Source organism: Phyllobates terribilis, unplaced genomic scaffold (genome assembly GCF_046119375.1).
Source record: "Phyllobates terribilis strain yellow unplaced genomic scaffold, ASM4611937v1 Scaffold_7__3_contigs__length_470593459, whole genome shotgun sequence".
NCBI lineage: Eukaryota > Metazoa > Chordata > Amphibia > Anura > Dendrobatidae > Phyllobates > Phyllobates terribilis.
In genome coordinates, this window is record NW_027362767.1 from 259,632,799 (window position 1) to 259,650,060 (window position 17,262).

Consider the following 17,262-nt stretch of genomic DNA (forward strand, 5'->3'; position numbering starts at 1 on the left):
ATCTTCTCCCTCTGCAGCGCTGACAGCCTGTATAGCACAGGGATGGTGCTGCATCCCTATGCTATACAGGCGATCAGCCTGCAAAAAGTGAAAGTTCCATAGTGGGACAACGTGTAAAAGTTAAAAAAGAATCAGAAAGTGGAAAAAAAAAAAATTGTAAAAGTATTTAAAAAAAATAATCCCCAAAAAATAAAAATATATTGTACCCATCAATAAATAGTATTATGACAAAAAAAAATAAAAGTACACATACTTGGTATCGCCGAGTACGGAACAACCTGACCTATAAATCTGTCCCACTAGTTAACCCCTTTAGTGAACACTAAAAAAAAAAAAAAAAAAAAAAAAGAAGCAAAAAATGATGCTTTATCATCATACCGCCAAACAAAAAATGGAATAAAACGCGATCAAAAAGACGAATGTAAATAAAAATGGTACTGCTGAAAACATTATCTTGCCCTGCAAAAAAACAAGCCACCATACAGCTCCAACGGCCGAAAAATAAAAAAGTTATAGCTCTCAGAATAAAGCGATGAAAAATATTATTTTTTCTATAAAATAGTTTTTATTGTGTAAAAGCTCCAAAACATAAAAAAACTATATAAATGGGGTACCGCTGTAAACGTACTGACCCACGAATAAAGCTGCCTTATCAATTTTACCACACGCAGAACGGCATAAAAAAAAAAAAAACACTTCCTGAATTGTTGTTTTTGGGTCACTTGTGGGGGGTTCCCACTATTTAGGCTCATCAGGGGATCTCCAAACGCGACATGACGTCCGCTCTCAATTCCAGACAAAGTCACCCTGCCGTGCGCCCAAACAGTGTATTTTCCCCACATATGGGGTATCGGCGTACTCAGGAGAAATTGCACAAAAGTTTTTGGTGTCCATTTTCTCCTCTTACCGTTGTGAAAATAAAAAAAATGGGGCTTAAACATCATTTTTGTGTAAAAAGTTAGATTTTTTTAATTTTCACGGCTCCATGTTATAAACTTCTGTGAAGAATCTAGGGGTTCAGGGTGCTCACCACACATCTAGATAAGTTCCCTGAGGGGTCTAGTTTCCAAAATGGTGTCACTTGTGGGGGGTTTCCGCTGTTTAGGCACATCAGGGGCTCTCCAAACGCTACATGGCATCGGCTAATTATTGAAGCAAATTTTACATTCAAAAAGTCAAATGGCGCTCCTTCTGAACCCTGCTGTGCGCCCAAACAGTGGTTTTCTCCCACATATGGGGTATCGGCTTACTCAGGAGAAATTGCACAACAAATTTTGGGGTCCATTTTTTTTCTGTTACTCTTGCAAAAGTAAAAAAATTGGGGTCTAAAGTAACATTTTTGTGAAAAAAGTTAAATGTTCATTTTTTTCTTCCACTTTCCAAAAATTCCTGTGAAGCACCTGAAGGCTTAATAAACTTCTTGAATGTGGTTTTGAGCACGTTGAGGGGTGCAGTTTTTGGGACGGTGTCACTTTTGGGTATTTTCTGTCATACAGACCCCTCAAAGTCACTTCAAATGTGATATGGTCCCTAAAAAATGTTTTTCTAAATTTTGTTGGAAAAATTAGAAATCGCTGGTCAACTTTTAAACCTTATAACTTCCTAACAAAAAAAAATAATTTGGTTCCAAGATTGTGCTGATGTAAAGTAGACATGTGGGAAATGTTATTTATTAACTATTTTGTGTGACATATCTCTCTGATTTAAGGGCATGAAAATTCAAATTGCAAAAGTTTCAAAATTTTCACCAAATTTCCAATTTTTTCACAAATAAACGCAAGTGATATCAAATAAATGTTACCACTTTCATGAAGTACGATATGTCACAAAAAAACATTCTCAAAATCAGTGGGATCCGTTGAAGCGTTCCAGAGTAATTACCTCATAAAGTGACACTGGTCAGAATTGTAAAAAGTGGCCTGGTCATTAACGTGCAAACCACCTTCGAGCTTAAAGGGGTTAAGGAGGGAATATTTAACTGACCTGTCACAGTAATGGATGGACTTCCCGTTTTAGCCCAAATATTCTCTCCGCAGGAGGTGTCACTGTGCTTCAGTGTTTTTAAGGTTAAGAGATGCTCTGCCCACTTTTGGGCATCTTGGCTAATCCGGGAGTTCAGCTGCAGGGGTCTGGCTCCATGTTGTGAGCGGTAAGAATTGTTAGCCTTCAGGAATTCCTGTGCAAATGTCCTTGAGTCCACTGAAGAATGAAACACAATGTAGGTCAATAGGTGCGGGAGTATTGGGCAATCTTCCTCACTCAAAACATTCCCCAGAAGTGAGAGCCCTGACCGAAGACAGAACTAAAATCAATTAAACAACAACCGGTTTCAATGGTTACCGGTCCTGCCATCTAGAATTTGTAAATATCTACTTATCTATATGTGTCTGATAATCCAGAATATGACACTCTGGATACCTTCCTTTAGGGTCAATGAGAGGTTACCTGTAGAGGACAATGAAGAGTCTCCCCCGCGTGTGGATGGGTAATAGGTGGTGGTGGTCGATGACGTCCCGCGGTCACTAGGACTTGTTGTTGATTCGGTCACAGGAGTTCCCTTGGGCAGAACGTTCTTCTGAAAGTACCCAGGGTTGGTGATATTCCCTGCCGGACTGTATTGTGCAACAGCTATCACCATTCCTTTGCCATCCACAGCCTTGGCAATGCCAACTTCTCTGGAGTCCTTCCAAACCACTTGTGTAAAGTGACCTGGAACAGAAAACAGTATGATTACTTCATCAACAGGAGGTTCATGGAAGACCAGGGAGGTTCATGCATGACCACCCCTTTATTACAATTTGAGCCAGAAAGATATTATACTCTAAAGCTTAAATCACCCTACACTCTTTTCAATATCTGCATAGAGCTTAATCTGGTAATATGTATACTGGGAGGCTTTGACATTAGTAATCCATGTACATAATGAAAGCACCAGCAGAATAATGAATAGTGAGTGCAGCTCTGGAGTATAATACAGGAGGTAACTCAGGATCAGTACAGGATAAGTAATGTATGTACACAGTGACTGCACCAGCAGAATAGTGAGTGCAGCTCTGGAGTATAATACAGGATGTAACTCAGGATCAGTACAGGATAAGTAATGTAATGTATGTACACAGTGACTGCACCAGCAGAATAGTGAGTGCAGCTCTGGAGTATAATACAGGATGTAACTCAGGATCAGTACAGGATAAGTAATGTAATGTATATACACAGTGACTGCACCAGCAGAATAGTGAGTGCAGCTCTGGAGTATAATACAGGATGTAACTCAGGATCAGTACAGGATAAGTAATGTAATGTATGTACACAGTGACTGCACCAGCAGAATAGTGAGTGCAGCTCTGGAGTATAATACAGGATGTAACTCAGGATCAGTACAGGATAAGTAATGTAATGTATGTACACAGTGACTGCACCAGCAGAAAAGTGAGTGCAGCTCTGGAGTATAATACAGGATGTAACTGAGGAGCAGTACAAGTAATGGTCCATTTAGACAGGCCATTTTCAGAACACTGAATGATCGTTGTTCAGTGCCCATACAGCATTATGATGTAGGCAGCACATCCACTGTTTGCACGGGTCGATGTCCTGCCGTTAATGATTTTTATGGCTGTATGAAAAATCCAATCACCCAACGAACTAGTGTTTTGCTCATCGGTCAGGTGATAGTCAACCAATTTATATAGGATGATAATCAGGAAGGAGTGGTTTTGCAAATTATCACTGCACACTGAACCCATCAGCTTTAAAGTCAGTGCAAAGTCCTATTGATTGCGGTCATAATCACTAGCATATCAAATTCAAAGTCGGTTAAGAAAATAAATGCTATGCCCACCAGCGAACTAGCTATAGAGGGAGCAGAGGTAGCAGCTGTACCTCGACCCTGGTGCTTATGAGGACCCAAAGACTAATGCAATACAAGATCCCAGTAATATAAATGGGACATAATAATTGGGGACGCTACACAATTTTGGGCTTAGGAGCTTCAGGTTACACCGCCTGCCTGCAGATCATTTCACCTGCTACATAATTTTTATGCCATAATTATAGTTTACAAATCAAATACATTGAAAAAGATGCAAAATGCAATCATAATTACTATTGTTTTTACATTAAGGGGCACGGCTTTAAAATAAGTCTCCCATTTTTAAGAGACACACACACATTATTTTAATGGAATCAGCTCTCTTCTCTATAATGAGAGGGGCGCTGTTTCATTGGGGTCTATAGAAATTTCTTGCTCAAAACAGTGGTGAAAAGTGGTACTGCAAGCAAAAGAAGTAATGGAAGTAACACCAAGATGTGTACTTGGCCCTAACCATTACATGGACCCCAATGCACAAAACGGTAACAGTGAATTATACTATGTGTATTGTTCTGTGTAGTAGAGGTGTCCTAGACCTTTGATATGAGTAGCAGGATTGGAAGAGTTTCTGCGCTCTACGGATTAAGACACAATTAGTCGTATGATAAAATTGTAGGTTTATTGTCAACGCATTTCAGAGTCCACTGACTCCTTCAGGACAACCATACATAAATAACCCACAAATTTTATCATACCACTAATTATGTCTTAAACTGGAGATCGCAGAAACACTTCCAATCCTGGTACTCAAATCTACTGTTCACGGAAGCAGCTGCATCTGGTTTTTCAGGCTCCATAAGTGTTGTGTCTCACACAACCTCATAAGGTGAGCGGTCCTACCTTTAATCATCAACCTTTTTACATGGATAAGACCCTATTGCGTTTTTGCATTTCTTTACAACTAGACCTCTGATAGACATCCATGATTGCAGAGTGATTTTTCATGCATTTTAAGTACTAAAACTGTGCACTTTCTTAATATATGGGCTGTATATTGGTTGAGAAGTCCATGTGCCATAAATGCTAACAGAGTTCTAAAACATACTGGTTAATACACTATGGACCGTCACCTGTGTTGGACTGGAAGCCAGGCTTGCTAAAATTGTAGTCCTTTATCTCGTTGTACCACGTATCCACAACCTCAGTGCCTGAAGAATTAAAGAAAAAAAATTATATAAAAAAGCCTCCCGCATCTTCTGAAGGGCAAGAGTGGGGACTTTGTGGTATTATAGGGACTTAATCTTATTTTATGACTTCAAAGATGGAGCCCAAGCCCTTTGTTGATTAAAGAGGGATACAATTCCCTTAACCTGCCCCAAAATTTCAGGGACATTTTTTTCAAAAAACATTGGAAAGAAGTCCCCTTTCTGTTGGCAATTTCTTACCAGATGCATCCCTCACACTTGAGTTCCACTTGTACCACAGGTTCTCGCCATGGTTGGTGTTGCTGTGCTGTAGTGCATTGATGGACAGAAGGTGGTCAGCCCATTTCTGACTAGATTCACACAATTCCCGGGTCAGCTGTAGAGGGGGTGCCCCATGTAATCGGCGATACTTATTGTGGGTGTCCAATGCTTCTTGCTCAAAAGTGCTAAGTTTTAATGCTGGAAAAAAGGACAATATGTAATGATGACTGCACAAATAACACGGGCAAACTCCACCTTTAACCTTAAGACCTCAGACCCTGGGAAGTTCAAGAACACGTCCGTGAAACTCGGTCCGAGCACAGACTGCAATGCACAGACTTTCCCTGGGATTCTAAATGGAAAGTCTTATTGTATCAATGACTTTGTGAGGTCAAGGACTTTTGAGAACATGGTAGCTGCCCAAACCTTGCTTAGTGTGATCTTTAAAAAGCCAAACTTCACTTACTGAGGAACACAAGACCAGATTGTAGCTTAATATGAGGTCCAACTCTTACAAACAATTAGGTTGGAGAAAAAACAAAGGACTTGACCAACATGGATGAAGACAGCCAAAAAATCAAGGACCATCAAGAAGTCTGAAGATCTGAAGACCCAAAAGAAAACAGGACATTTTGGAGAAATTATGTCCATACTGTCAACAAGAAATGGGACCATGTAGACTCTCTCTATGGTCTCATTTCTTGTTGAAGACACTGGACAAAGTCTACAAATTGAGGAATATTTAACTGGCGATGAAGACACAGCTCGTACATAGTCTGGTCTTTTCTGTAGTAACATATGTATGCAAAACCTGAATGATAAAGAAGCAAGACAGAAGAAGAATCGACACCTTTGAAATGTGGTGCTGGAGAAGGATGTTAACACCACCATGAATGGCAAGAAGAACAAACAAATCAATCTTGGGACAAATCAAGCCAGACATGTCACTCAAAGCAAAGATCACGAAGCTACGACTTGACAACTTATGACACATCATACGAAGAGAGCAATCAGTGGAGAAGGACATCATGGTAGGAAGAATAGGAGGAACAAGGTGAAGAGGAAGACTAGCAACCAAATGGCTTGATACAATCAAAATAACGGTTGAGAAGACCCTGGTGGACCTGTCTAGGCTTGCACAAAATCGATCTTCCTACAGATTGTTCATCCATCAAGTCACCATGGCTCGAGATCAAGCCGAAGGCCAGTAAATAAATGAAGACCCTCTCTGTAATTTAATGTCCCACCAATCTAAGCTCCTTACCTTGCCGACCAAATCCTGTTGTTGGCTTTCGATCATTTGTCTTCTCTGGTTCCGATGACTTGTTTGCGCTTGGTTTCCACCGGGTGCCGGGTCCATCATTATCGGACTCTGATGGGGCAGTTCCTGAGGGCAGCACGTTCCTTTCAAAATAACCAGGGTTGGTGATGTTTCCTGCAGGATTATACTGTCCCACCACAAAGAAAAGACCATTGCCGTCCGTGGCGACACCAACACCAACTTCTTTTGAGTCTTTCCAGACGACTTGGGTGAAGTGACCTTCATCAAAAAATACAAAGGCCAAGAAGTGAGGAGAAAAATCAAATATATGTAGTTCAAAAACCTTCAAGGGTTGATTTGGGATTTACCTGTGTTACTACGGAATCCCGGCCTTGCAAAATCATAGTTCTTTATTTCATCGTACCATGAGTCAACAGCTTCCTGACCTGTGGGATGACAGACAAGATTTTAGATGTTACTCTGCGGCTACGGTAAGTGGATTGGAGAAACTCGTCATAGCGTGACTTCTCCCAGTAGGAGTTGAATAACGCTGTAAAAGCACAAAGCTCTGTTATAATCATCCCCCATAGACAATAAATTGAGCAGCATGGCTCCAAGTATATATCCAGTACAGGACTTCTCAATATTTTCAGTCTAAGCAACAAAGAGCATTAAACTGAAAAATTAGGCGCCCCCAGCCCTATAATCACCTTAATTTTGTCTGAGACAGGTTAGTGGTGGGGGAGGTTTCTGCTGCGTTTCTGCTGCTCCCAGCCAGACACAAGTGCATTATGCTCAGCTTGCTTGAGGGATAGTAAGACAGTGTGTCACAAAAATTGGCCAAACCCATGATTTACAAGACTGACTGATCTATGGGTATGGAGGTTTGGCCAACTTACCCTACATCAGATACGGAGATAGAGGATTGAGCAGGTTGGATTAGGTTGTACAGATCTTCGGCAAGTACTATGGGCAGCCACTAACCAAGCTGAGAGCACAATGTGGACCCCATGCTGAGTAGACCTTGACATCTGCCAGGGTGTGCCTGGAGCTGATGCCATCTTTAAGCACAGTTATACATTAAGATATTGTCGAGTTTTTCAAGCGTTCTAGTAGGACAGCTCTTATTACACACCGATCACATACATTATTACACAACCACACAGACAGGTTCATTCATGTTATTAATTGTGATCTGGCCGCAGATTAGTGGATGCGCTGCCAATTTCTTTATGAAGCTGAGCTGACAGTGAGCAATAACAAGCCTTGTAATGTGAACTAGTCCACAGGATATGAAGCCTCACACGGTAATATGCACTGTCCCCAGTCAGCAAGTTATACCATATATTATACGACACCCAGGGCTTAATAAAAGATGAAAAAACTGACAATTAATTTTTTTTTATTAAACCTGGGAATGAAACAGCAGGGTGCAACAATTTGGATAAGACAAAACTGAGGCATGATGGGAGCTGCTAGAAAAAGAAACTGCAATACTTTTTTATAAAATGACTTTACGTTGTAATTTAGGAATTTTCAACTATTGGGTTAAAGGAACACTTCTTGCAAAAGATCTACAGTGGGTACGGAAAGTATTCAGACCCCTTTAAATTTTTCACTCTTTGTTTCATTGCAGCCATTTGGTAAATTCTAAAAAGTTCATTTTTTTCTCATTAAAGTACACTCTGCACCCCATCTTCACTGAAAAAAAACAGAAATGTAGACAGTTTTTGCAAATTTATTAAAAAGAAAAACTGAAATATCACATGGTCATAAGTATTCAGACCCTTTGCTCAGTATTGAGTAGAAGCACCCTTTTGAGCTAGTACAGCCATGAGTCTTCTTGGTAATGATGTAACAAGTTTATCACACCTGGATTTGGGGATCTTCTGCCATTCTTCCTTGCAGATCCGCTCCAGTTCCGTCAGGTTGGATGGTGAACGTTGGTGGACAGCCATTTTCATGTCTCTCCAGAGATGCTCAATTGGGTTTAGGTCAGGGCTCTGACTGGGCCAGTCAAGAATGGTCACAGCGTTGTTCTGAAGCCACTCCTTTGTTATTTTAGCTGTGTGTTCAGAGTCATTGTCTTGTTGGAAGGTGAACCTTCGGCCAAGTCTGAGGTCCAGAGCACAAGTTTTCATCCAGGATATCTCTGTAGTTGACCACATTCATGTTTCCTTCAATTGCAACCAGTCACCCTGTCCCTGCAGCTGAAAAACACCCCCATAGGATGATGCTGCCACCACCATGTTTCACTGTTGGGATTGTACTGGGCAGGTGATAAGCAGTGCCTGGTTTTCTCCACACATACCGATTAGAATTATCACCAAAAAGTTCTATCTTCGTCTCATCAGACCAGAGAATCTTATTTCTCATAGTCTGGGAGTCCTTCATGTGTTTTTGAGCAAACTCTTTAGGGGCTTTCATATGTCTTGCACTGAGGAGAGGCTTCCATCTGGCCACTCTGCCATAAAGGCCCGACTGGTGGAGGGCTGCAGTGATAGTTGACTTTGTGGAACTTTCTCCCATCTGCCTATTGCATCGCTGGAGCTCAGCCACAGTGATCTTAGGGTTTTTCTTTAGCTCTCTCACCAAGGCTCTTCTACCACGATTGCTCAGTTTGGCTGGACGGCCAGGTCTAGGAAGACTTCTTGTGGTCCCAAACTTCTTCTATTTAAGGATTATGGAGGCCACTGTGCTCTTAGGAACCTTGAGTAATACAGAAATTCTTTTGTAAACTTGGCCAGATCTATGCCTTGCCACAATTCTGTCTCTGAGCTCCTTGGGCTGTTTCTTTGAGCTCATGATTCTCATTTGGTCTGACATGCACTGTGAGCTGTGAGGTCTTATATAGACAGGTGTGTGCTTTTCCAAATCAAGTCTTATCAGTTTAATTAAACACATCTGAACTCCAATGAAGGAGTAGAACCATCTCAAGGAGGATCACAAGGAAATGGACAGCATGTGACTTAAATATGAGTGTCTGAGCAAAGAGTCTGAATACTTATCACCATGTGATATTTCAGTTTTTCTTTTTTAATAAATTTGCAAAAATGTCTACATTTCTGTTTTTTTCAGTCAAGATGGGGTGCAGAGTGTACTTTAATGAGAAAAAAAATGAACTTTTTAGAATTTACCAAATGGCTGCAATGAAACAGTGAAAAATGTAAAGGGGTCTGAATACTTTCCGTACCCACTGTATATTGTGATATTCCTTGTGGGAGGACTGAGGCGGCGGGGAATAGAAGCACTACATATAGTCCCTGTGTCATGCTCCGCCCCCCTCAGGTCCTGTAAGCCATTTCTGGGGTTCTCCAAGGTGAGTTTCTGTGTTAAATGAAACCGGTCACCAGATTTATCCGATATGAGGTAAGGCCACCACCTTTCAGCCCTGATATACATACAGCATTCTAATATGATGTTTATATGTCTCCAATCCGGCCTGCAAAACAACAAAAAGACCTTTTATAATACTTACCTACGGGGTGGTCGGGACCGATGGGCGTTGCTGTCTTTGTCAGGTGCCTCCTCTTTCTTGCAATGCCATCCTCCTTCTGTGCTTCGTGTGGATGACGTGTCCTATGTCATCCACACAGTCTCTCCGTCATCGCTCTCCTGCGCAGGCGTACGTTGGGGAAGAGTAAAGTACTGCAGTGCACATGCGCTGGGGCTCTTTGGTCTTTTCCTGTTCATGCACACTGCAGTGCTTTGCTCTGCACTTGACAGGGCTGAGAGAAGTACATCTGCGCAGGAGCGCGATTCCGGGGATACTGTGTGGATGACGTAGGACACGTCATCCACACGAAGCAAGAAGGAGGACTGCATCGCAAGAAGAGAGAAGGCACCTGACCAAGACAGTGACGCCCATTGGACCTGACCGCTCCGTAGGTGAGTATTATAAAAGGGTGTTTTTCTTGTCTTGCAGGCTGGATTGGGGGCATATATACAGCATATTAGATTGCTGTATATCAGGGCTGAAAGGTGGTGGCCTTACCTCATATGGGACAAACCTGGTGTCAGCTTCCCTTTAAGCTGTGATCTATGTTGGGCTTATGGTGAGCACTGTGATGGCACATCAGATCACAATATTGGTTCCCAGTACTGAATACTTATAGGTCTCCTCCTTGCAGAACCCTTTTTATTAAAATAGTGTCCCAAAAACAAGCTGATCCCTCTCCTAAGATCCCTCGTGAACAGTTATAATCTGCGGGGAATCCTAAAACAAAGTGTTTAACTCCCTTGCAGCACCACCACAGGGAAACTGATCCATTACGTGGTTTCCCATGAAAGCAATGGTTTGTCCAAGTAACCCCGAGTCCTACGGAGGGTGAGAGATGCTGTCTGTTGCCACTCTCCAATCTTGACATAAATCACCTAACAGAAAACCCCTATTAAATACCCTAAGACAGACAACCCTTTAAGACTTACAGGACTTACTAGTCTAAGGGGTTTTGAATGAGACGCACAGGTTGGTAATGGTGCCGTACGATCTAGTATCTGCAGGAATTACCTGGGAGTTCCTTGGTGCTTGAGCTGTATTTGTAGTACAGGTTCTCTCCATGGTCTGTCCCACTGTGTTTTAGAGTCCGGATAGACAGCAAGTGGTCCGCCCATGCCTGTGCCGAGCGACAGAGGTCCCGATTGAGCTGGAGTGGTGGGGCTCCATGTTTCTTCCTGTATATGTTATGGGCAGACACGAACTCCCTCTCAAACTGGTTTCCTTCAACACCTAAAAGAAACAGATGTTGTATGAGTCATGGCTGTTGGCGGAAAACTGGATCTTTTTTTTTTTTTTTTTTTTAAACAGTGAGGTGACACTTCATATTATGGGAGTTATGATGAATAGATCATAGTAGATGCCCTACCAGGTTCTCACAAACCTCTGAATGCCTGTAGGACACCCTGCTGCAGCAGGAGCTCTACCCCACTGTTCTTTCTGCAGGAAGACTTCTAACACACCTAGCGCCACCCAAAAATAAAGCTCAACCCCTGCAATCAGATCAGGAGGAAATTAACCTCCTGAAATAAACAAACACTGATATTATGCCTTTAAGGATCTCCTTAAAGGGATTGCTTAAACTGAACAATCTGGGCAGCATGGTGGCTCAGTGGTTAGCACTGCTGCTTTGCAATACTTGGATCCTGGGTTCAAATCTCACCAAGGACAACATCTGCAAGAAGTTGTCCTTTGGGGTTCCTCCCACACCCCAAAGACATATTGATAGGGAATTTAGATTGTAAGCCCCATTGAGGACAGCAATGATAATGTCTGTAAAGTGCTGCAGAATATGATGGTGCTATATAAGCAAAGCATAATAACATCTGACTGCAATAGTGTTAAATGGATATTTCCATCTCTGACATTTGTGGCATGAAGGCAGGACCATGTAGGTTGCAGAGGAGGAATCTTTATCTATCTTCAGAACAGGGTCCCAAATGTGCTCTGAATTGAGAGAGTAACTACCTCTTTATTCTTGCAGGAGGGGCCCTGTTTTTTTAATGTGTTTATTTATATAGATAGATGTGGTTCACACCTCTGGAAATGGCACCTAGCAGACATCCAGTGGATATACTATTGTGTCTAAAGTGGGAATAACCCATTTAGGCCGAACTCAGGCAGCCATATTTCACGGTCTGTATACAGACTGCAATGCCCAGGCTTTATATAAGGCCACGTTCACACGTTCAGTATTTACAATCAGTATTTGTAAGCCAAAACCAGGAGTGGGTGATAAATACAGAAGTGGTGACGTGTTTCTACTCTACTTTTCCTCTGATTGTTCCTCTCCTGGTTTTGGCTTTACTGATGTAAAATACTCAATGTGTGAACATTGGACAGGACATGGACAGTCCGGGCGTTGCAGTCAGTATACGTATGGTTTACATTTTAGCATTGTTATTACAGCTGCATCAACATTTTAACTAGTATTTGCCAAATATAAGGCTATTACATTGCAGTCGCTATTCTGGGGTGGCAGACGGGGCCCACGCCCTGCAGACTATGCATATGCAGAACATTACAGGAAGATTTGGGCTTTCCCTCAAGACGGCCCACGTCATTCCATTTACCCCAGTCATGGGCTATGGATGAATCACAACATTGTACTGTAAGGAATCTCGCTACTGAAGTATAGGGGGCTTCACATGGACACGTCTCCCCCCCGCATACTGTACATGCAGTCCATACTGGGAAGATGAATGAGCTGATCTGCAATGTGTCATTACAAACTGAGCCAAACGGAGAATTCTTATAATAATCCTACAGAGCTGCGAAGTCAGGGCGGACATACCATTTGTGCAACTGCACAGTGAGTGGCCCAAGAGGTAAGGCAGGTGGAATTGTGCATTATGATGAACTATTAGACTGCAAGGGGCCCATATCCTGTTCTTACACAGGGGCCTCTTCTGTCTGGTTCTGCTCCTGTGTGGAGTATAATTACAACTCCTAGCTACTGCTGTGTAGTGGCCACCACCTGACCCAAGTGTGAACTAGCCCTTTAAGGGTCTCGCCTTACTATTTTTGTAGCAGTTCTTAGTGTATAAAGGGTTAATCCACCAGTTGTGTTGATACACTCATCTACTCTTTGTCCTGAGGAGTCTTTTGCCTGTTAGTATTTGCCTTTCACTCAGCAGAATTTCAGCGTGACGGAGGATTTGATATGACCCATCACAGGTACACAGAGGATGATGATGATGGCTCATGCAGCACAATACGGGGTGGAGCACAGAGATTTAGACATGTCTTAGTTAGAGGTGTTATTTAGGTTTGAAAATCAGCTCTGGTCTGGCTTCAAATCACCGCCCATATATCAATGTTCACATACATGGCTGTCACTATCCATGCCAGGTGAGATGTAGACGGGGATGGTGATTGGGTGCAGTCCTGTGTAGATCCCAAACAGGTACATGTGTGATCATCAGAACGTGGCATAGGAGTGACCTCCCAGACTCGGTAGGCAATGTGTGGTCTGAGGTCTGCATTTAGGATGGAGTCTGGTCTAAGGTCTCTATTCAGGGGTCTGATCTGGGTGTGTATCAGTTTAGGGGTTTGGTCTGAGGCTGCATGTAAGGGTCTGGTGTAGGGGCCTATATTAGAGTCTGGTATCTACATAGGGTCTATATTAGTTTAGAGGTTTGGGTACAGTCTCTATCGGGAGGTCTGATCCAGGGACTGGTCTGGGTCTGTATATAGAGAGTCTGGTCAGCAGTCTTCTATTAGTTTGGCTAGTTGGTCGGCATCTTTATATAGAAGGTATGAGTTAAATCTTTCTGTAGTGGGTTTTGGTCTAGAGTTGATTAGTTTAGGGGGTCTTTTCTGTGGTCACTATTTTGGGATAGGGGTCTGTATATAGAGAGTCTGGTCTGGGGTATAGAAATCTTGGGGTGTAATGATGGGGTTGATATAAGTAACATTTTGCAGGTCTTAATATTTAATTTCTTGCACGACTCAAAAGTTAGCACATAAGTATGAGTAGTGCAGTCTTAGGCTTCAGACCAGGTTAACATAGGATTCACTGGTGAAATGTGGCCCGCATGCCATCCCTGCATTGTACTATATATAATGTAACTGTATAGCAGTTTCTACAGTATTAGGCAACACCCCCCTTCCCCAGAATGCTGTGTCACTGATCAGAGGAAGCAGATTTATCTCACACCCAGAGGTCTAATAATGTGTCATCTCCTGGTTTCCAAACAGCAGAGCAGACCCTGAGGCCTAATGTCTGGGTAGATCACACAAGTCCTGTATGATCAGTTATGTATGGTCACCCGGCTTTCCACAGCCCCTGAATGACATATTAATCTGTATTATAACCACATGGCCAGTTCTCCACAATACTAAACATTTTCACTTTGCAGTTGCCAAATCTAGTCATCAGCATGTTCTTGTTTATAGCTGTGCGCTCAGTAACATCATCTGGGGGCGGCAAGGTGGAACAGAGGGACATGGTCACATTTAGACCTCTTAAACTTATATGCTTTGTAGGGTGGGGAGGGGGAGGGGGGGTCGAAATAGAGTCCCCCATTTACATATAAAAATAAGGGACCCCTCTAAATCAGTTGATATATACTTTAACTGCAGCGCCCCTGGCAGGAAAAAAAAGCAAATATCACATGTAGTAGGGATTCTCCAAGATTACAAAAATGATGGGAGTCATTCCAAAAACTGTGCCTCACTCGACCACAGCTTGTGTTTGGCATTGCAGATCTTCCCCATTCGTTTGTATAGAGGTAAGCTGCAGTACCCAACCTGTTATTCAAGAGTGGCGATGTTTCTGGAAGAATGTAGACATGTTTTTTTAAGAACCCCTTAGTTTGCAAACCACAGGTCTACAGTATTTGCAAGTTCAGTGCCCATTATATGTACATTCTCTGGATCTACACATCATTAAGTTCACAAGTCCTAAAGAGACAATCTGACAAGTGTGTACAGAAGTGGACAACCCCTTTGAGGCTTTAAGACTATAAGGTATAGTGTGCAACAACTTGAGAGCTACAGGTTGGAGACCGCTGATGTCTGTGACTGCCAATCAGCAGACATCTCTATCCAAACCAGTCATATTTGTGGGCTGTGGCCCTATGGTTCGTGGAGAACCAGAAGTCGCAGTATGAAACCACGAAGACTTGTAAACTATCTAGGTCTGATCTAGTGATCACAGCTGCGTTGTCTCCAGTGGACTGGAATAATGTTTATAATAGAGCCTCTCGTATTCAGTTCTGCAGCCAGAATGAGACATGGCCGCTCCCGCCAACGAACACTTGTAAAACTATTAGTCTTACAATGTCTCTTATACGAATGAGTCAAGACTTCAGAATGAAGCTCCGGAGTTTAGGAAAACGATCACGAAGAAACCAGTGTCACCTGACAGCAGTCGCAATTACATATCAAAGCCATATTACAAAAAAATAATAATTTTTTAATAAAGGCTTTAAGGGAATCTGACGCACCCCTGGGCCTGTGTCGCGCAGCGTTGCGCACGCGGGAGCTTACCCGGAGCCGGATCTGTTGAGGGTTGTAGTCTCGTGGCGGTGACCCGGTCCGTGCCCAGGGAGTCAGACTAAGTGGCGCTGTATCAGCGGTAGATGTAGGACGACTACGCCACCCGTTGAATGCAGCTATGGAGCTGCCGCTGCAGGGCAGACCGCTGGTGGTAGGATAGTGCAGCGTAGATGGTATAACCCCCAACGGGAGGGGTATGGCCTCAGGGCAGCCGACGTGGATGATGGGGGTAGCAGGAATCACTCAGAGACGATGCGGTGTGATTCAGGGTCTTTACTGGTGACAAAGATAGACCCTCCCGGAGTACTGGCTAGCGATCGGGGCCTGGTCAGTCCTTGAGCAGATGGGATCTCCCCTGGCCAGGCGGAGTTGTAGGCCTCCCAAACTGACTGTACTCTTCTGGCTACCTTGCTAGAGGCGGGTATAAGTAGCCCACGTCCCTGAGTGTACCGTGTGGTGCTCACCCGTATGGCCGGTGACTCGGGGCCTTCTAGTAGCTTCCGCTCCATGACGGCGGTGCTGGTCCCATGCGTGTGACCGTGCCTTCGGGTTTCTTGGCCAGAGGACCTGAAATCCCCTGCCTGACGGATTCTGCTGCTGGGTAGGAGTTAGTCCCCACAGCCTCGGACTCCGGGTCCGGTAAGAAATCTTCTCAGTCAGGGCGAGCTCTGCAGCTGCCAGCCCCTGACTCCTTGTAACACTGCTCCCACAGAGCTCCTGTTGTTTCTTCCCATAGCTGCTTCTCTTCTCTACTTCTGGCATGGCCCAGGAGCTGGGCCCAGCCGGAGCCACAGCTCCCTGTCAGCCCTCCTGGCTGCACTCTCCCTCTGAACTCTCTAACCCTGCCTCAGCCCCAGGTTTATCTAGGGGAAGTTCTTCCCCTCCCAGGACTGGGCAGGAGGTGTGGCATGCATAGGATTCCTGACCAAGAGACCTCCCACCTGCTCTCAGACATAACATTGCCGTTACTGTGGAAACCAGACCCCTGGGGTGCCACAAATCTGTCACCTAATCTGAGAGCAGCATGATGTAGGAATCAGGGTCTCTGCCCCCACATAATGCTGCTCTCAGATGTGGTAGTGAAAACCTGGTGACATAAGCTCCTTAGCTTAAGCGCACACGTAGCATTTTTTATGAGTTTTCACTGCGTTTTTCATGCAATTCCACGCTGAAAAATCGCAATGTAATCCATCTGCCAGCTAATGCAATGACAATCCTGATGTGCTGTGCACATGATGAAGAATTTTCCGCTCAGGATTGTCATTGCGTTTATATACACCGCATGTCCATTCTATGTAGCGTAAATGCAGCGTTTCCCTCCCATTGACTTTATACCTGCAGGTTTGCTGTTGTTCAATTAAATATATTTGCGGATTTGCTGCGGATTTGACTAGTCAATGGGTCAAATACGCAAAAAAACGCACATAGAGTGGTACCTGGGTCAACTGGGGAAGACTACTTCTCCCATCATCCGGCCGCCGGTCCCGCTGATAACAGCAAGAGTGGCGCGGCTGAGGGGAACAGAATTCTCCTCAGCCAAGCCGGTGTGTGCGCGGCGAGTGTAAAGCCCCTGTCTCACATAGCGAGATCGCTGCTGTGTCATGGTTTTGGTGATGCAACGGCGACCTCACCAGCGATGTCGCTATGTGTGACACTTTGCAACGATCAGGCCCCTGCTGTGAGGTCGCTGATCACTGCAAAGTGTCCTGGACCATTTTTTGGTCGTTGC

General features: G+C 43.7%; 1 protein-coding gene across 5 annotated transcripts in view; it reads right to left on the reverse strand.

Annotated features, from left to right (window-relative positions):
- GLIPR2 (GLI pathogenesis related 2) overlaps window positions 1–17,262 on the reverse strand; it is a 91,972-nt gene that overhangs the window by 10,620 nt on the left and 64,090 nt on the right. For all 5 annotated transcript variants that reach the window (XM_073640490.1, XM_073640488.1, XM_073640489.1 and 2 more), the window contains 7 exons: window positions 11,046–11,264; window positions 6,904–6,981; window positions 6,539–6,814; window positions 5,254–5,472; window positions 4,939–5,016; window positions 2,446–2,709; window positions 1,984–2,199 (listed from right to left, as the gene is read on the reverse strand). In XM_073640490.1, coding sequence (XP_073496591.1) covers window positions 1,984–2,199; window positions 2,446–2,709; window positions 4,939–5,016; window positions 5,254–5,472; window positions 6,539–6,814; window positions 6,904–6,981; window positions 11,046–11,264 — 1,350 coding nt within the window. The remainder of the gene's footprint in view (window positions 1–1,983; window positions 2,200–2,445; window positions 2,710–4,938; window positions 5,017–5,253; window positions 5,473–6,538; window positions 6,815–6,903; window positions 6,982–11,045; window positions 11,265–17,262) is intronic.